The 20743-nt window shown below is 38.0% G+C and overlaps 4 protein-coding genes and 1 long non-coding RNA gene across 10 annotated transcripts; 3 read left to right on the top strand and 2 right to left on the bottom strand.

Moving 5' to 3' along the window:
* Positions 1–369: 369 nt before the first annotated feature.
* Positions 370–1659, top strand: LOC149743721 (uncharacterized). The gene has a single exon (XM_089893161.1). It carries the CDS (start codon positions 397–399, stop codon positions 1324–1326), a length of 930 nt encoding a protein of 309 aa, XP_089749287.1. The 5' UTR covers positions 370–396; the 3' UTR covers positions 1327–1659.
* On the bottom strand, positions 1561–4004 carry LOC149743720 (uncharacterized). 2 transcript variants are annotated; one of them, XM_089893136.1, is made up of 2 exons: positions 2206–4004; positions 1561–1954 (listed from the first exon to the last, which is right to left on the bottom strand). In XM_089893136.1, the coding sequence occupies exons 1-2, from the start codon at positions 3367–3369 to the stop codon at positions 1877–1879; spliced, it is 1242 nt and encodes a 413-aa protein (XP_089749262.1). In that variant the 5' UTR covers positions 3370–4004; the 3' UTR covers positions 1561–1876. The 2 variants fall into 2 exon arrangements, with proteins under 2 accessions (XP_089749262.1, XP_089749255.1); XM_089893129.1 differs by having other exon boundaries at positions 2211–3994.
* Positions 4005–4359: 355 nt separating this feature from the next.
* On the top strand, positions 4360–10003 carry LOC149743719 (uncharacterized). Of its 3 annotated transcripts, XM_089893151.1 has the most exons (7): positions 4360–5093; positions 6091–6193; positions 6255–6310; positions 6671–6804; positions 7035–7212; positions 8303–8353; positions 9915–10003. In XM_089893151.1, the coding sequence occupies exons 1-6, from the start codon at positions 4486–4488 to the stop codon at positions 8319–8321; spliced, it is 1098 nt and encodes a 365-aa protein (XP_089749277.1). In that variant the 5' UTR covers positions 4360–4485; the 3' UTR covers positions 8322–8353; positions 9915–10003. The 3 variants fall into 3 exon arrangements, with proteins under 3 accessions (XP_089749277.1, XP_089749273.1, XP_089749285.1); XM_089893147.1 differs by lacking the exon at positions 9915–10003 and having other exon boundaries at positions 8303–8924; XM_089893159.1 differs by lacking the exon at positions 9915–10003 and having other exon boundaries at positions 4361–5093; positions 7035–8924.
* On the bottom strand, positions 8230–20432 carry LOC149743717 (cilia- and flagella-associated protein 251-like). 3 transcript variants are annotated; one of them, XM_089893090.1, is made up of 24 exons: positions 20066–20432; positions 19673–19771; positions 19226–19380; positions 18967–19098; positions 18610–18672; positions 18443–18561; positions 17925–18096; positions 17462–17565; positions 16946–17057; positions 16560–16715; positions 16208–16297; positions 15772–15859; positions 14738–14963; positions 13910–14095; positions 13712–13771; positions 13389–13468; positions 12832–12965; positions 12354–12518; positions 11879–12105; positions 11157–11396; positions 10848–11082; positions 10347–10437; positions 9902–10039; positions 8230–9503 (listed from the first exon to the last, which is right to left on the bottom strand). In XM_089893090.1, exons 1-24 carry the CDS (start codon positions 20310–20312, stop codon positions 9301–9303), a joined length of 3522 nt encoding a protein of 1173 aa, XP_089749216.1. In that variant the 5' UTR covers positions 20313–20432; the 3' UTR covers positions 8230–9300. The 3 variants fall into 3 exon arrangements, with proteins under 3 accessions (XP_089749216.1, XP_089749215.1, XP_089749223.1); XM_089893089.1 differs by having other exon boundaries at positions 18443–18672; XM_089893097.1 differs by lacking the exon at positions 20066–20432 and adding an exon at positions 19906–20040 and having other exon boundaries at positions 18443–18672.
* On the top strand, positions 11462–16850 carry LOC149743718 (uncharacterized). Its single transcript, XR_016386605.1, has 3 exons — positions 11462–11665; positions 11881–12148; positions 12834–16850. It is a non-coding gene; the product is annotated as an uncharacterized LOC149743718 (long non-coding RNA).
* Positions 20433–20743: the final 311 nt, after the last annotated feature.

The raw sequence follows: 20743 nt of genomic DNA, 5'->3' as shown, positions 1-20743 counted from the left end.
TAGCACTAGAAACACCATAGTGCCCTAAATACAGTAGTGGTTAGAACGCTCGCACAGGAAATAAACTGGCTCCACGCTGCCACCATTGTGCTTTGTGTATCTTTCTAAGGGGACTTAACGGTTATTAATTGCTCCAACCCGGCGGTCACTATAATGGGTTGTCTAAATTGTCACTCATACAGAAAAGCAATCTCCCACAAAGTTACATACGTGGTAACTCGTAAGCGGCACGAGGTGTATAAAACAGAACACCCGTGTTCGACTGTCGTTGCCCCACCATGTGAGGATAAATAAGTTACATACATACGTGGTAACTCTTACCATGCGTGTTAAGAGTAAACGGTGAGTAAGCAAATAATGCGACCGAGTGTCTTTGTTGTTGTTTGTATTCAAAGCATGAAGAACATGGGAGTTGTAACGTTAGTGTGGCTCGTGGTGGTTTGGTTGTTTATATTGCAAACAGATGCAAGTTTCAACAGTTATAATTTCAACAATAGGACGTTCTTATATACGTGTGGAGTTAATACACATCTCTTCACTGAAGCTGTTGAATTATGCGAGCAAGCGAACGCACAACTAGCTGTGATTGAGAATGAGGAAATGTTTAACGCGGCTGTTCAGGCTGTTTCTACAAATTGTAGCCGCGTATTTCAATTTAGGATCGGATTGAGGAAAAATGCAAGTACTGGTAACGAATATCGATGGTTGGATGGTTCTCGGTTTGATTCTCAACAAGTTGGTGGAAGGATAATTACGAACGTATCAACAGATGCGTGTCTTGCTGTCATGTTGCATATTGGTGTTATTAAAACATTACAGACCGTTTCCTGCAACGTCGCATTCAACGTACTTTGTTACAGAAGCTCTATATCTGCAATTGCAACAACAACAGTAAAAAGCGACAACGGAACAACAACACAAACACCTACAACAGTAAAAACCACACAACCGACAAAACCAACAACTGATGTTGAAACAAGCGCACAGGCTACTACAAATAAACAAACAGTAGCTTTACCAACAAGTTCCCCGATGCAGGCATGGTTGATTATTTTGATTGTAATCCTGGTAATTTCCTTCTTGATTTTCTCGGTTGAAATTATCTACTGCTGTTGGTGGAAGAAGCGAAACCAAGCAAGCGGGAAGTCAAACGGAAGAAGAAACAGACCAGCGGAAAGATTTCAACCATTACAACTGATGGATAGTATGCATACTTATGAAAATACTGGCCCTGTTCAACCGCCAGTAGAGACACCTTACTGTAATGTAGAACCAACTACGAATGAAGATGCGTATGAAATATTTTCTTTTGGAAAGCCAAAATGATGGGACAAAGCTATGACTTGTGAATGTGGAATATCAGACACGCGTATAATGAAAACACCAACACACGCGTACACCTTCTGTAAAACTTAAATATTGAAACATTCTTGCAGCAGAATAACTATTTACACCGAACAGCAACGATGACGTCATGGTATTACGTCATCACTATTATAAACACGGTTACCGAGCAAGACATTCCAACACCTTGTGCTAATTATGCGCAACACAATAATATATGCTATTTATACTGTATTCCAACTAAACTTAACACTTGTAATGCGTATTTAAAGTTAAAGTTCGTAGTGATGTACTTTTGTAATTAAACAAACTGCATATGTGTGTATTGTAGATCATATATAATATATAAAGATCGTAGTTTGCGCGAAAAGATAAGTAAGTTACTTACGTCATTCGTACACTTAGAAATGCAGTACTACCACATACATTAACTAGTTATAACAAGGGCTTCATTCTACAGACTAAGACACACGGAACAGTTCTTTACATATTTATTAAACAGTTTTGTCCCTTCTTACACCGGGCTTGTTGTTTACACCAATAGTAGCGTAAGCTGGTCCATCATCGTGCGCTGGTGATTTATCGATCTCGTACAACGTTGAATAAGCATCTGTGACGTCATATACGTGTTATTGTTTACATCACAACTGAACATTCTACAATCTACATAAACATACCATTAATTTGTATTTTATTAGGGGACTTTTATCGTTTCATAGCATATATGGACGAGAAATAACAGAAACACTAAGAATTTATGTCACTATAGATTAATGTAATGTAAATAGAAGTGACAATGATACAACCCCGGTCTAAACCTCTCCTTTATATCGAATACAACTTAATTATATTCACACAAACCTTACTTGGGTCATGTTTTGGTTGGTTTATTATCCCATACTCTGCTTCTTGTATTCGTTCACTTAGACTTCGCATTGGTGTGTATCGTTCAAGCTCCATGTTCTCGGTGTCTGATGCTTCGTCCGAAACTTCAGCAAAGTCGTATACATTCTCAGAATTCGGTCCGCTCGAATACCGTTCATTTGATTGCTGTTCAATTGACTGGTGTTCACTCCCTCCTTGACTGCCACCCGATTTACTCCGAATCTCAATTATTTCCAAACCGTGAGTTGGTCCACCCCCCTGTTCAGTCGTCGAGTCTTCCCTGTTTTCATTTAAACCGCTTGCATTGTTTTGTTTTTTCCACCAACAACAGCAGAAGATCCCAACCAAGATTAGGAACAAGAAGAAACTTCCTCCAAGAGCGATCACAACAATCAACCATGTCGCTATCGGTTGAGTGGTTTGTGTTGTTGTGGTTGTTTCAGTTGTTGCTTTACTTTTAGTTGTTGTTCGTGTTGTTGAAGTTACGTTGTAGCTTGTTCCTGTTGTAGGTGTTTGTGTTGTTGTTCCGTTATCGCTTTTGGTTGCTGCTGCTGTTTCTGTTGTAGTTATTGTGCTTGTAGCTATGGTTGTGGACGAGTTGTTTGTTGTATTATTATGTGTAGGGCTTCTGTAACAAACTACGTTGAATGCAACGTTACAGGGTAAGGCCTGTAATGTTTTATTCTCACCATTATGCAGCAAGACAGCAAGACACGGGGTTGTTGATACGTTCGTAATTGCCCTTCCACCCACTTGTCTAGAATCAAACCGAGATCCATCCAACCATCGATATTCGTTACCAGTGCTTGCATTTTTCCTTAATCCGATCCTAAAATGTAATACACTGCTACAATGTGTAGAAACAGCCTGAACAGCCGCGTTAAACATTTCCTCATTTTTAATCACAGCCAGTTGTGCGTTCGCTTGCTTGCATAATTCAACAGCTTCAGTGAAGAAATGTGTATTAACTCCACACGTATATAAAAACGTTCCATTGTTGAAGTTATAACTGTTGAAACTTGCATCTGTTTGCAATATAAACAACCAAACCACCACGAGCCGCACTAACGTTACAACTCCCATGTTCTTCATGCTTTGAATACAAACAACAACAAAGACACTCGGTCGCATTATTTGCATGAATAATATCAAGGATGGAACATTATTCACTTGAGATGTTACGTTGTTAACACTCTATCTTCATCTCTATACTATATGATTCATAAAAATAAAGACAACAACGAAAGTAACTTAGTCACCGTTTACTCTTAACACGCATGGTAAGAGTTATTAAACGTGCTGGGTAATGAACGAATGTAGTTTAGTGATTATTTTCTTTATATAATGTATAATGTGAGTTATTTTAACCACAGAGCCCCACACGGCCTTACACGGGGCTATTAAACAGTTTACAACAACAACTGTTATAACACAGGTGTTCTATTCCATACACTTCGTGCCCGCTTACAAGTTACCACGTATGTAACTTATTTATCCTCGCATGGCGGGACAACGACAGTCGTTATAACACGGGTGTTCTGTTTCATACACTTCGCGCCCGCCTAGGGCCACCATCTCCCATTGACACGTCACAACCACAATCATTACGTTCGTACAAAGTATTTGACTCTGAAATATCGAGCATTAACGAACCAAACACCCAACCCCACCAACCTACCAACAACTCCACGGAACAACCAAATCCCTCCGAACCCCCAACACCACACATATTCTAATCCCACCAACCCCCCTAAGACCCCAAGCCCAGCCACTTCCTTCCAGATGTTTGAAACGACCACAAAGTCGTCAACGGGAAAGAAAAAGTTAATTTTTCTCTTCTATAGAAAAGACGAACCAGCCCAAAGCCCCAACACGTTCGAAGTCAACGTCATCGACCAACTGAAGCGATGAAGAATGTACCATCTTTTAAAGTGGGATCAACCTTTTTAATACGCATACTGGCGCCATTCGTGACATGTTACATGTAGTACAGCTTTATTTAATTTTAATTTGTTAAACCAGTTTTTGTGTCACGAGGTCCCCTTTAAGATTCGAGTTTCTCCTGTAACAGCTGCCACACACGGCGGTAGTGCGCAAAATTCTCTCAAGTTCATTTTTATTTCGAGTTCGTTTCGTCAAGTAGTTAAAAGAAAAATTAAAGTTCCTGCTGTACTAAATTTGTTGTACAAAAGAACTAAAGATTGTGGGACTTCTGTACAGATTTGTAGGTAGTATTTGTACCTGTATTTTGTGTATATGGATCTGTATGTAGCTGATATATTGCGGTCTTCAATGGGGCCGCTGTATAAACAAGACAGACGAAGGTCCAGCGGATTCAAAGTCAGTTTCGCGATAGATAAACCAGTTGAACACGACGACAGGAAATACCTTGAGAAATATGCGGATACTTTACTAACTATGATATTACCGACTTTCCGGGCGATTTCTAAGAATTCGAAACCGGTTTGCAATTGTGTGAACGAATACACGAACTTATTATCCGCTTCTATATTGAAAGAATCGGTTCATAAAGCGACGGAAACATTAAAATTTGAAGCTGTGGTCACAAACTATGCGGAAAACATTAGTAATGAAATTGTAAGCCAATCAACAAACTTGGCGACCAAAGAAATATCAAGAAGAAGGGAATTTGAACAACTTTCCGCATTAATTGTAGATGAAGTAATGACAGTTGTTCCGATACTTGATTCTGGGGTGTTACAATATGCAGAGTCATTGTCTAATATGCTGGTTGATTCAGCATGTGAGGAAATTGTTAAACATGGAAAGGATTTGAATGATTACTCCGAAAGACTCGCAGATTCAATTTTGAATCATTCGTGGAGAGATTTTTCACATCCAAGGTAAGGGTTATGTTTGTAAGACATCTATGTTATAACTGGACAGTGAGCATGAGGTGTATGAATACACCATGTGTGTCCAATGTATAAGAAGACACCCATGTTATAACTTGACAGTGAGCATGAGGTGTATGAATACACCATGTGTGTCTGGTGTATAAGAAGACACCCATGTTATAACTGGACAGTGAGCGTGAGGTGTATGAATACACCATGTGTGTCTGGTGTATAAGAAGACACCCATGTTATAACTCGACAGTGAGCATGAGGTGTATGAATACACCTTGTGTGTCTGGTGTACAAGAAGACACCCATGTTATAACTCGACAGTGAGCATGAGGTGTATGAATACACCATGTGTGTCTGGTGTATAAAAAGACACCCATGTTATAACTTGACAGTGAGCATGAGGTGTATGAATACACCATGTGTGTCTGGTGTATAAGAAGACACCCATGTTATAACTGGACAGTGAGCGTGAGGTGTATGAATACACCATGTGTGTCTGGTGTATAAGAAGACACCCATGTTATAACTTGACAGTGAGCATGAGGTGCATGAATACACCATGTGTGTCTGGTGTATAAGAAGACACCCATGTTATAACTTGACAGTGAGCATGAAGTGTATGAATACACTATGTGTGTCTGGTGTATAAGAAGACACCCATGTTATAACTCGACAGTGAGCATGAGGTGTATGAATACACCATGTGTGTCTGGTGTATAAGAAGACACCCATGTTATAACTTGACAGTGAGCATGAGGTGTATGAATACACCATGTGTGTCTGGTGTATAAGAAGACACCCATGTTATAACTGGACAGTGAGCGTGAGGTGTATGAATACACCATGTGTGTCTGGTGTATAAGAAGACACCCATGTTATAACTCGACAGTGAGCATGAGGTGTATGAATGCACCATGTGTGTCTGGTGTATAAGAAGACACCCATGTTATAACTCGATAGTGAGCACGATGTTAATACATTATACCAACAGGAAGAAACCAAGGAAAACCCACAAACCAACAAGCTTAGCCATAGCTGAACAATATGCAAATCAATTTGTGAAAACATTTTCGTGGGATTTTGAATCTTCCATGGTGGGTTTTGGTTTGTGTGTAAACTATATGTGTTTCTGACACTATGTTGTTTTTATTCCAGAGCAAAAGCTATTCTGCCTTGAATTCGTCGACATCAAGTGTCTTGTCTGTGAACAGGTGCCTATGACATCATAATGTTATTTATTGATTCATAATTACTGAATAAGAGGGGTTTATAGATTGCAAAATAAGTGAAGCAACACCAAGGGTCCAACATCTAGACCAAGGCTTCCCAATCTGGGGTTGCGTAACAAACTTATTTTCGCGATAAGTCACATAAGTATTTTGTTCGCATTGTAAATATTTTTAACTGGAAGGGTCATGGACACATATATGTATTAGTATTATGTTGTGTTAAATATGATGTATATTCTTAACATAAATCCGTATAATAAACCCAACATTAATCCTTAGCATAGCAGTTATCCCATCAACCCTTATACAAGTGTGTCTTACATAACATACATTTCCCCCTAGTGAAGCGCTCACCCCGTGCTCGGTGGTGGGTGAGGGTTGGAAGAAGGGGTTGCACCACTTCGCCGATCAACTGCTTTATTCATTGTCTAACTTAGAGGAGAATGAGTTTGGTTGTGGAAGGTTTCATGAACCAGGTAGATGGCTGTTAACTTTCATATTTACTTATTTATGTTGCTTGTTCATATAATAATATGATGAGTTGATTGTTATTAATTATTACCCTCGCGTGGTGGGTCTACAAGTCTGTTTTATATAGACACTGTGTTATGATATAGCCTTATAGGCATGTCAGGGTACTTGATGTTATATATATTTTTTTACAACAAAATTTCATTTAAAAAAATAAACCTCCATGTTGTTCCAGTTGAGCGAAGTCGGACTTTTCGTTCCGGTTCGTGTCCCCATATTCTACGGATCCCGACGACGGTGCATGAGGTACGCTACAATCGACGACAGTCAGAAACGCTGTGTCGCTATTCGAGGAACATTGATGGTTTTGCTGACTCATTGTCAAACGCTATCGTTCAATCGACCTTATTAAGGTTTTAATTCCTTGTTGAACGGTAGACGCCAAACCTGGGGTGGCAGGGTGGGCAGGGCAACCCTAGAATTTTCTACACTGCATTAATCAGTAAACATTACAACCAATAAGTTAGATTTGTTTCACAGGATTGTGTGTCTAACTATCCCTGCCTCCCCCGTGTCAATAAGTTTGGTGCCCATAGTCACATTATAATGTAATTGTTAAGGTTGATTGTTTCCTATTAATTTTGAATCCATAAACTATTATATAATGTTACTTATGATGTGGTTACGACGCCAAACTTGCATGTGAAAGTGAAAACACAATTTACATATAAGATGAAATAACGTCAGTTCATTTATTTTTTACATCAAGTTACTAAACAAAGTGAAATAACTTTATTTACATAAATATATTTTCCATATTTTCACTAACAAATATTTTCAAATTTACCAGAATTGTAATTCCTGACATTGTTTTGCACCAGTGTGATGTCATAATGCATTATTATTATGGTATAATAGAAATGTTGCTCCATATTTTAAACCAGTGGTTTCCAAACATTAGTAAGCAGAAATATTTTGCTAAAAATCTTACTTTCTTTAAAATTATTTTAATATTTTAATATAGGGTATAACAGTGGTTCAAAACAATTGATATTAATACGAAATCAAAATCATTACAATAAATGTAAGTTGGAATATCCAACACAAACTTTATTAAAAGATTCCAAATATTTCTGTTTACAACAATCTTATATTGTCATTAATATTTGTTATTTTTTTACTTTAAATATGAAAAAGTTAATATATAATAGGTCGGGCAAGATGTTTCATTCTCTTTTATCGTTTGGGGGTAAACAATGATATTTTAAAATTTTGACCTCGATGCAAAAAGATGGTAACCACTGGTTTAAACATGGATTAATAATTATGACATCATAATGAAATTTATGCTTTTATTATATTTAAACAATGAGATCAACAAGTTGTATTATTTGTAATAACTTAACCGTTTATAAATTTTGTTTATTTAAAAAAATTTTTTTTTAATCAAATAATTCTAAATTTTTTACAACCAGCGATTTCTAAGATTATACGTTTTACCAGGGTTGGCAAACCACATTAAACCATCCATTCTGGATCATCATATTTCAATAGGTAATATAAATTATCCCTTTGACCAAGTGGTTTCTAAACTTTTAGCTATTAAACAATTTTCATTCGGATTTCGGATACAGAACAATTTAAAGTAATTTTACTTTCTACGTGGCCATATATGTGGCGATGGTTTAGTTTGCCCATTGCTAGTATACAGAAATATTTTAGTGTTTCTTACTGTTATATTTCTGGTGATTTAATAAATTGCCAGAAGATCTTTATCGTTATGTTTGGTGGCAACAGCAATATATTAATGTTACTGGCGTGATGCATCACTCGCTAAAATATAAAATAATCGGTCGCTAGTTTCACTGTTTAATAAGGTTGATGATTTGTACGTACTATGTTCTGTTTAAAGTTACTTAAGTTTTTATAAAATATTTTTTTGCTGATCGTTTCGCGTACTTTTCCTTGTGTTTATAAATTTCAATTTCACTGGTTTTTATAAAAGGTACAAACTGAGTTTAACTAAGTTTGACGTTTTAACTTAATTTTCACACGGTTGGTTGGTTGACTATTTGCCTGTAGTTATGGCTGACAATTTTCACTTTAATAAACTTTGTAATTTAAATGCAAGCGTCTGATCTTTTGTAAACACATTGTAAAAGTTGACATTTATTGTTTACCAAAGTTGTGTGAAATTAGTTTGCCTTTTTATTCTCAATAGCTTTAGTGCAAAGAAGTCAATTAGTGCGGTTTCTATGTTCGTAATGGATCTTGCGTTGCTACACACAAATAAAATGGGTGTAAGGCTTAATATGGGGGGGGGGGGGATTACTGTGTAAAGTAAATGAACGCCCTAACTTTTGTATCATATAAGGTGAACAAAACAACCACATTTTAATCTAAATCATTTTTTAATAAAAAACATAAAAACAACAAAATTTTACTCAATTTTATTTTCTGTACATTAAGTTTAAAAATCCAACAAACTATGACATCACAATTCAGTGTGTTGCATCATAGAGGTGTAGGCCAAGCATTTCGTTTGCGAAGATATCGGCGGTAACGAACTCGGGAAGAGAATCCTCGAGATCCTTGTTCACCATGTCATAGTTGATGACATCATCAACATCAAACCCTCCTTCAGGGTTAAACCCGAGTAGCGTTGTCAAACATTCGGCCAATTCGTGCTCCGTCATGTGTTCGCCTGCGGGATTAAAGAATGTAATTTCTTACACCTCGTGTCCGCTTACAAGTTACCACGTATGTAACTTGTTTATCCTCGCATGGCGGGGCAACGACAGTCGTTATAACACGGGTGTTCTGTTTCATACACCTCGTGTCCGCTTACAAGTTACCACGTATGTAACTTGTTTATCCTCGCGTGGCGGGGCAGCGACAGTCGTTATAATACGGGTGTTCTGTTTCATACACCTCGTGTCCGCTTACAAGTTACCACGTATGTAACTTGTTTATCCCCGCATGGCAGGGCAACGACAGTCGTTATAACACAGGTGTTCTGTTTCAAACACTTTGTGCCCGCTTATAAGTTACCACGTATGTAACCTAAATAAGATGACACGTAGCAAATATCGATATCCCAACCTTTTCTTTGCAGGACACTTAGCAATGTACTTCTATCCACGGAAGCCTCGCTGTCATCTGTTCTAGTCGCAAGTACGTTGAATGCTTCCGTTATTTCATCGGGTGAGAGACCAAAAGCTGGACGGTGGTTTACGTATACTGGGGAGTGAAAACATGGGTGTTATATATGATGTCTGTGAGGGATGGCGTAGTTAGGGGGAATGCAGGGGTCTTTCAACTCCCAACATATTAGAGTAAGATGGAAAATGTTTTCATTTTTTTTAATTGATCCATTCAGTAATTAACAAAACATATTTAAGAATTACAAAACCGTATCCTCATAACTCTAAAAGAGCGATAATTGTAAAAAACACAACCAGGAAATATGGGATATTATGCGCTGAGGATATCCACCTTACCCATAACAACATATATTTGAATATAAAACCATTTGATACGAACTCACATTTGATAAAGTCAGCCAAGTTAATGTTGGTCACATATTCACCAGTATCCACGTATTTACTGAACTTCACCTCATTCAGCATATCCTCAATCTGTGTGAAAATAAATCCAATTACCTTGAATGGTGAAGTTTGTTTATGGAACATTCCCATTGTAAGGCAACAATAGGGTGGAACATATTCTGTAGGCTGTTACGTACAATAGTGTTGAATTTTGTGGAAAACGCATTTCATTCTATTTATCATTCATTTAACATTTCTATTGAGCAAAACAGCAAGACTTTTTCACACACTTTTATCCCTCGAGTGATTTAACGACTGTTGTTTTACTGTTAATTCCTTTCTCTTGGTTGTTTAAACAACACGATCTTCGCTATCGAGATAAATATTAGTTTAAAAAAAATTAATTTAAACCGAAAAATTAATATTGTTAGATTCAGCTGAATAAAGACCATTCATCACAATTATAAATCATAACGGAGAAACCTCTCAAACCCTTTTACCTCCTGTTCACTTGGGTAGAACCCCAAGGCCCTCATAAGGAAGGGTACTTGGTCTAATTGTACGACGTTTGATGTTTCTCGTTCATCAGTCGTGTTGATACCTTGGCTGCGAAGTTGGGCAAAGTAGAAATAATTTTCCAGCTCCCCAAACATCTCGCCCTCTCTACCTCCCTCTAGCAGCCCGTAGAAGGGAATCAAACCCTCACCACCGAGCGCCGCTACAGAGCTCAAGGATCTAATCATAGAAATAGTAAACATTATGATGAATATGAAAAGTTGTAAATTATTTATGTTTTCAGATTAACTTACGTTGCGTTAACAGACCACATATGCACTGTCGAGTCGACGCCACCGGCCGTAAAGACGAACCTTCCGTCGTTGGAACAAGCCAACCGTGACACCCCGTTTGGGTGCGCGATCATTGATGCGGAACGATGAGGGTTGCCATCTAGCGGTAGAAGTTGAAGGCCGATCTTGTCGTTCGTCGCATACGTTAGTAGTCGGTGTATCGAGGGGTCACCGGAGGGGGGTGTTGGGACAATCGACATCCTGGGGGGTTGAGTTGTTGGAGATTGGAGTTTATGGTAATGAATAAATGTAGTTTAGTTACCTATTTATTTTTTATTATATTTTTTTTTGAAAAGTTTATTTTATTTAGTGTTGGGACAACCGGGGGGGGATGGGTGGTTAAATTTATTCATTTCTTTTTACAAAACAGAAAGTCCTGGGAGTTTGGTTAGAAGTCGGGTTGTTGAAGATTTGGTTTAATTTGTTGGTTTTCTTATATAACGAAAGCTCATTTAGTGAGGGAAACAAAGGTGGTTGCATTAATATTACGTTATAAAAATAATTTACTTATTTATTTCTTTTAACAAATTGTAAAGTTTATTTCGTTGGATTGCTAAATCTTTGCTATTATAAATATAGGTCAGTAACTATTTTCTTAAATTTTCAAAACTTAAACATCAAAAGTTTAAAACTTTTTCAAAAAATATGAAATGCTACAAAAAGTTACAACTTATTCAACCCACAGTTTGGCCGGCGATCCATATGTTGGTCCGAGTAATGTCTTCCTGCACATCTTGGTCGTTGTGTTGAATAATTTCATCTTGTATTGGTCGTTGCCAACCACGAGGAAACTTTCCTTTGTAACGGGCGGGTACCATGTGATGCATAGGGGCAACGCACTTTGTTCGATCCTTTCAACCGATAGAAGTCGAAGATCATCTTTGCTGCTTCCTTGTAGATCGTATTCAACCTGTAACGTTGGGGGTTTGCTTCATTAATGGGTGGATGGAAGGGTGGGTGCAAATTATTTATCCCCGTTCAGTATCACACACCTCATACATGAAAGAAATGAAACGAGTCAGGTTTTGAATTGAATCCCAATTATGACAATACTGAATGCACCGAAATAAAGTTTTCTTAATGAAAGCATAAACACAACTTAAACGCGCGTTGCTCTGCAATAAAACAAAAACAATTCCAACTATGACATCATCATACCAAAACTCGGTCTTTTCCAAGGGTTAACAAGCGAGGCTGGTTTGAGTCTAAATCGATGCCGAAACTCAGATCTTGTATGATGTCATAATGAGCCTTGTATCGACCTAAATATTTCCATTCGTTGTCGGAACCGAAGATAAACACCGTCGTCGTGTGGTGGCCGTCCTGTGATATATGATGTCTATGTTAGTCATATAATATATGATATCTATGTTATTTATTTGGAGTTAAAATATTTTCAAAATATTTTCGAACAAATTTATTATAATTTAAAAAGTTACAAATATAGCGATTGTAATTTAATTAATCAACTGAATGTTTAACTAATAATCATGAAATATTTATATATTGTGTTATCTATTTTATTAATACTCAATAACTTTAAACCGAAAATTATTTATAAAATTTTCCTAATTACCAAATAAAGTAAATAATTTTTTTATAATTTCATTGATTAATAAATAAATGGTCAACTCACAGCAGTGGCGAGATATCTTGAATTATGCGAGAACAAACAGTGTGTTATGACATCACAAGCGTAATGGAATGATACTTCCTCGTCCAATGAGATCGCATCGAGGATAACGACCAACCCCGTTGTCATGCCGACCGCTGGAATAATGGGGAGGGGGGTTCATTTGTTGAAAGATGAAACTTATTTTGGTTTTATTTTCATATTGTTTGGTTCTGGGGGTAATGACAGTCGTTATAACACGGGCATTTTTGTTTATACATCGTGTGTAACTTTGTGGGTGATTGTTTTTATGTATGGCTGACAAATTAGACAACCCATTAGTGACCACTGGGTTGGAGCAATTGCCGATAAGTGTCTTGCCCAAGGACACATACGCCAACAATGGTAGCAGCAGCGAGCCTTGAACCCATAACCTCTGATCAAGGGGCGAGTGCCGTAGCAACAAACTTTTAAAAGTCCAACAGAGCTATAATGGCAAGTAATTTGACAAGCTCGAACATTATAATATACTTGTCAGCAACATCTTACAAACCAAACATAATCCCAATACATCAACCTACCAAGTTGAAGCCCATTATGGTTGTATGCAATGCATTGAATCTTTGCTTTGTTTTGAAACAATCGGGTAACAACCACCTCCCTGTGATGTCATAGAGGTGTTAGATGATGTCATAATAACAAAGATTATTTATCTCGTTAAATACAACAGCGAAGATCAGATAAATTAAAACAATGAAGAGAAGGGAAGTAGCAGCAAAACGACGGTGGTTAAAACACGCTATGGGTAAAAACTACTTGGAAAAAATGTCAAATAAAAGCAAGGCTGCTAAACCTGTAATAAAATAAAAAACAACCAAAATTTGTTTATGACATCACAACTTACTTTGTTGAATAATCCCAAACTTTGAGAATCCCGGAGTAACTTCCGATGCAAATCCATGGTCTGCCATAGATATCATATATATTAACATAGATATCATGTATATTAACATAGATATCGTATATATTAACACAGATATCATACGTTATAATATACAAAAAATAAAAATAATTTTTAAACTAAAATTATGATGATTCATACTTTGTAGGCGACGCGGCGATTGCATGAACAGCTGAGTCATGTTCCTTTAATATATTCGTGACCTTTGACCCGTCGGCTTCAACGTGGACAACTTCGGCAGATTTCGTTGAAACGATAAAATCGTTGACGGCGAAAGTTTTGGCTTGAATTGTCGCGTCTTCGGGATATTTGTTGATTTCCGGGACCCTGGGTTTGTGGGGTTTGTTATATATGGGTGGGCTCATACACTGATACATAGCTAGAGAATGAAGTCCGAGTATTCCTTTCTGTATGTATTGTTGTGTTGTTATTATATTATTTCTATAGCGCCGCGCCTTCTTCCTACGTCATCCGACTTTCATTCGTCTCGTCTGACCTTTCATTCTAAGCAGCGCATGGGCGGAGTATGTTGTGTTTTGTATATCAGAAACTATGTTGCATTAACTGTGAACTATGTTGTATTAACTATTACTTAGATGTGTTACAGCTTACCTAAGTTAATTGGAATAAAACCAGAGACCTGCTTTGAATAATCTCCTGAATAGTTTACGACAATCGTATAAGTTAAGTCATATACTTAGCCCGTGATTGTACAATGTTATTCTATTTGGGTGAGGTGGTTTAGCAAGAATGTCGCAGGTTTGAGTTGATCACATGGGTGAGGTACTACAGTGAGGCTTGACAGGGAACCTTGTATTCTATATGGGTCAGGTTATACGGTAAGTTATGTTAGGGAACCTGAGATGTAAGCCAGAGTTGGCCGTGCATGAGTTGGGTCATATATAGCAAGATATGACATGGGAGAGACTTAATATTTATATATATGGGTGAGGTCCCACAGCCACCAACCTGTCCAATCGGAAGTCAGGATTATATTGGAACGAGACCCCCGTTACGACCCTAATCTTGAGGTTCTGGTACCAGTTGACCAGGTTAAGTTGGTTGTCGTAGAAACGAACGTGTCCGAGCGTGTCACCGGTGACAATGAGGTCATCGGTGCACGTGATGCACGTGAGTGCGCGGTCCTTCACGCGAACCAACTTGAGTGCACGCTTCTGATGGGAACCAACCACGCCTGGGTGTCAAATATGACATAAAGTCAAACATAATATTTATAATCAATACTTTCCTCTTTAAGGTTGGATTAATTAAAACAACGAAGGGAAAGAAATTAGCTGCAAATGACAGTTGTTAAAACGTACATAATTTATTCTTTAAAATAATCAATGCAGCTGATGATACAATGCAAACTACATATAACACGCAACATTAAGTTAAACCGACGTATGGTTGGTAACGACATTAAGTTACACCAACGTATGGTTGGTAACGACATTAAGTTACACCAACGTATGGTTGGTAACGACATTAAGTTACACCAACATATGGTTGGTAACGACAATATATTAAGTTACACCAACATATGGTTGGTAACGACATTAAGTTACACCAACGTATGGTTGGTAACGACATTAAGTTACACCAACGTATGGTTGGTAACGACATTAAGTTACACCAACGTATGGTTGGTAACGACATTAAGTTACACCAACGTATGGTTGGTAACGACATTAAGTTACACCAACATATGGTTGGTAACGACATTAAGTTACACCAACGTATGGTTGGTAACGACATTAAGTTACACCAACGTATGGTTGGTAACGACATTAAGTTACACCAACATATGGTTGGTAACGACATTAAGTTACACCAACGTATGGTTGGTAACGACATTAAGTTACACCAACATATGGTTGGTAACGACATTAAGTTACACCAACATATGGTTGGTAACAACATTAAGTTACACCAACGTATGGTTGGTAACGACATTAAGTTACACCAACATATGGTTGGTAACGACAATATATTAAGCTTACCCCCCTTCCTCCCGTTCCCACGCTCGGGGTTCCAAACCACGATGTTACCGAGTGAGGTTGCTGTGAGGGCTCGGCCCGATGGGGTCGTCTGTAAAGTAGCCATGTTTAGGTGGTCAGTAATGAAAGTAACTTGGACACCATGTATGTAACTTTGCGCATGGCGGGGCAACGACAGTGGTTATAACACAGGTGTTCTGTTTCACACACCTTGTGCCCGCTTACAAGTTACCACGTATGTAACTTATTTATCCTCGCATGGCGGGGCAACGACAGTCGTTATAACACGGGTGTTCTGTTTCATACACCTCGTGCCTGCTTACAAGTTACCACGTATGTTACTTTATGGGTGATTGTTTTTGCCCAAGGCATATTTTCCCACAATGGTACCAGCGTTGAGCCTTGAACCCGGTATCCTCTGGTCTAATCCCAATCCTACCTGAAACACAGTTTGACTGAACAGCCCAATAGCTCGGTTGAAAACGGAGTCGGATAAAAACGGAGCGTGGTGTTTCAATGTTCCACTCTCCTGGAATGCATGGAATATTTTAATTTCAATAAAATTCCGTTCTAAGGGTTTGCTATGTAGGGTTTCAGATCTTAGTTTCAAGTTAGACCATACTCAGTTTACCAGTACCCTAGGTGTCGGGGAAAGTCAACTTCTAAATCCCAATTCCTCGAACAAGAACGTGAGATTCTAGTTCTCATGACATGCCTCGCTATAGAACCTCACGCATATATCTAATATACACCCATATACAAACATAATACCCCACACACCACAACCTCACCCATGAGTAAAACACGACTTGTGAATCGCTGTTTGTAACAAATTGCTGGTTATCGTTTGGGTGGAAAGTAACGAAGGTTTGTAGATTCCATCGAGGGTTGATTTCGGTCGAAAACATGGGTTGTTCGACCGATTCCGTCCAATCCCAGATGCTTACCTGTGTAATATGGGGGTGGGATGTGTTTATTTACATGGAAAAATAAAATTCAATGCGTAATTCTGCCACTGAAACACAATCACCTACAAAGTACAATATATCATATCTTGGACCTACAACTTTAAACAAATAAAATTTTGACCAAACATTAAATTTTAACACTTACTAAAACATTAACATAAGTTGAACCATTACGTTTAAACAAACGTATACTTTGTAAATGGACTTACAGTTTGTGGGGTTGTTGCCGATACAGTGACAATGTACTTTGCATCAGTTGACATGGCTAGAGCTACAACCCCACTTTCATCATGGATACCGAATATGGTTTGGACGGGAATCCTGGACAAGAGAGTGGTTCGTGTATTAAACAAGAGTTTAAAAATAAATTTATTTAATAACGTCGTTTAACAACTATGATAATCCTTCAGCAACAACCCGGCATCATAGTATCGTGGTTGGAACTCGCAATTCTTGGTCAAAAAGTACCGGGTTCAAGGCTCGATGCTGCTACCATTGTGAGCATATATGTCCTTGGGCAAGACAGTTAATTGTAATTATTCCAGCCCAGTGGTCACTAATTACGTGGCGGGGCAACGACAGTCGTTATAACATGGGTGTTCTGTTTCATACACCTCGTGCCCGCTCATAAAGTTACCATGTATGTAACTTTGTGGGTGATTATAGTATTAATTATAAGATAGAAAATATCAAGTTTAAATAAATAAAGATTACAACCAACACACCCTGTGTAAGTATCCCATAATATCACGCAACTTCCTGGTCCCTTGTCGCCGGTAGCAACCCATCTCTTATCTTCACTACAAGCCATGCATGTTATCGAGTTGCCCTGTGAATAATTGCATGAATAAGTGTCAAAACTGTATGATAATGATAACTGTGATAATTTATACAACCCACTAGTGACCACTGGGTTAGAGCAATTGATGTTAAGTGTCTTGCCCAAGAACACATAGGGCCACACTTTTGCAGCCGGCAAGCCTTGAACCCATTACCCCTGGGCTAGAGGCAGACACGGTAATGAAGCCATGTGCCAGTATAAGCATCTTAGTGTAAATCAAGCACTAAAACCAAAATGTCTTGCCCAATGACACATGTCCACATTGGTGGCAGCATCGGGCATTGAACCCATTACCCTGGTATGACACCAGTGTATGGCAGAATACAGTGCACATCAGACCTACTTACATGTCCTTGTAATATCTTCTGTTGGTTCCTTTTATAGTCGTACAACAAAGCAACGTGAGCCCCGGCATAAAGTATGATGTTGCGCGTACCATCTGTCAAGTTGATGGAGGGAACTTTTCGATTGAAACCAAACGTCCATTCAAGGTTCAAGGGTTGGTTGGATTCCTCATTTCTGTTGGAAGGATTTTGTTAATAATGTGAGGGAAACAATTTTAATGAGGGCATGAATGAATGTAACTTGTTTATCCTCAGGTGGGGGAGCTCTAAATCACAGATCTTTTAATGTAAGTGTAGAACCTCTCGCCATTATAAAATATTAGAACTACAATAGATATAGAATATTAGAACTACAATAGATATAGAATATTAGAACTACAATATATGCAGCACACCGCGTTTAAAGTCAGATCAACCTGGAGTCATTCAACCCAACCAACAAACTTATTTATTTAAGGGGATTACAATAATGCTAAAGAATTTCATTTTGTTGATTAATATTGTTTCTATGTTATAACTACCTTGACAGCGAGTCACGAGGGGTCGCCGTGGTAACTTTCGATTCTTCTTCAGTGATCGGGGGAGGGGGCAGAAGTACCGGGTCGTCGTTATCATGTGATGGTTCATCGTGTGATGGTTCATCATGGGGTTGTTCATCATGTGATAGTTGTTCATGTGATGGTGGTTCTTGTGGTTGTTTATGATCATTGGAGTCTTCATTCCCACCAGCAGAAGGCATTGGTGTGCTTACCTACACAACGCATGAACAGATAATTGGTAGGTTCATTTACAACATAATAGAGTCAGCAAAACTTTCCAAACAATCTAGGACTGACCGACCAGATATGTTTAATTAATTTAACTTTGGCCTTCACCAATAACCCAAGTACATCAGGTAGGTGAATATATATACAAAGAACCTGCATAACATTAATTTATATTAATGTCGAATTTAATCAAATAAACAATCAAAGAGAAGGAAATTATTGACTAAGCGGCAGTTGTGACCTGTTTTAATTTTTATTACATTTTATCTTCTCCTTACATTGATATCTTGTGAGGTTGGTTGAGATTCCCCACCAACCTCATGCGTTTCAGGTGTTTGTGGTGGTTGTTGGTCATTCGTATCTTCATTCCTCTCCTGCAATTCATTAGCTTCTTGTGCCCCATCATTCACCTAAAGCAAATTGTATCTATTTATTTATTCGACAAATTACATTCAATTAATTTAAACAAGTTCCATTCACCCTAAAACAATTTCCATTCACCCTTCCATTCACCCTTCCATTCACCCTTCCATTCACCTCTTGCGTTCCTCCGTTCTTCCCGACCATCATCTCTGCATCCCCCTGGTTAGGGACTTCCCCTTCCTTAATACAGTCTTCTTCAACACCAGGTGGAGCTATATACCCTTTGTTGTCACTAGGGGGAGCTGTTGCTGGCTTTTCATCTTCGTCAACTGAAGACAAAAAGAAAATTTTAAATGAAAACTTATTTATTTTTACATGGCGGGGCAACCACAGTCGTTATAACACGGGTGTTTTGTTTCATACACCTCGTGCCTGCTTACAAGTTACCGCATATGTAACTCAGTGGGTGATTGTTTTTCTGTATAGATCATAATTTGGAAAACCCATTAGTGACCACTGGGTTGGAGCAATTGCCGTTAAGTATCTTGCCCAAGGACACATATGCTCACAATGGTAGCAGCGTCAAGCCTTGAACCCATAACCTCTATAAGAATAATTCACCTTTATCTTGGCCTTTCACTATGTTTTCATCTTCTTCAATATTTGGTTCTTTTGGTTCAGAATCAACTTTTGTTTCATTCTCTGTTGGCTCAGTTGTTTCTAATGTTTGTTACAAAACATTACCATGGTTAGTGAGCTTAGTATGTGTTTGTTGTACATTAAGGGTGTACATTAACATTAAGGTTGGCCTATCACATTAGAGGTTATCTCCCAAACTAATAGACCGAACATACCTAATTCAAACGAGAGCATGTTGCAGAAGTTTTTACTTACAAATTATCCAACTCAAAATAATATATACACCATAAGACATTTATAGAAATAGACTCTATATTCCAACTTTAAGGTTTAAATAGTCCATTCTTAAACACATGTTACAAATACAATGCCCACCCTGCTGTGCTTTGTCTTCCTCAGTTTCCCCTTCAACTTTATCTCCTTCTTTTTTATTTTCACTTTCGTCTTTTGTTTCTGCATTAATCTCATCAGCTACTGACGTTTCTTGACCCACATTTTCTTCTGTTGTTTTCTCCGCCGTTATTTCTGCGTTAACGTCGGCTGTTCCTTCAACCACCGGTGTTGGGGGGATACTGGTTTGTGTTTGCTGCTCAGTTTCGTCTTTGTCTTCGTTTTCCGACATCGTTACCAAATCTTACCGACTCTTGGCGATGTCTGTATACAACACAAACGTACTTTACAAGTTACGTGTTTAAATTATATATTATACAGTTATAATGTTGTAAAAATCTAAGTATAAATAAAGACTTTATAAAACAAAAATCTTTGAAATTGGCTGGGGCGGTTGCCATGGCAGCATAGAAATCGTGTAACAATATATAGAAACATTTTTAAAGGCCTGGGGAGCAGAATTGTATCGATTCTTGCATTATTTTATTAGTTATAGCTCGATACATAAATTAAGAAGATTTATTCTAAATGTTATGTTAGTTTAGTGATTGTTTTTATATTCAAAGTTAGTATTAGTCATATATCGATTTAAACTTTCCACTCGTGATACTGATGTAACAAATTTGCTATGTCATGCCGAGTGGTTTAAACTTATGCAGTTAT

This window comes from Ciona robusta, chromosome 1, assembly GCF_009617815.1.
Source record: "Ciona robusta chromosome 1, ASM961781v2".
In the NCBI taxonomy this organism is placed as follows: domain Eukaryota; kingdom Metazoa; phylum Chordata; class Ascidiacea; order Phlebobranchia; family Cionidae; genus Ciona; species Ciona robusta.
This window is presented reverse-complemented; position numbering and strand designations above follow the sequence as displayed.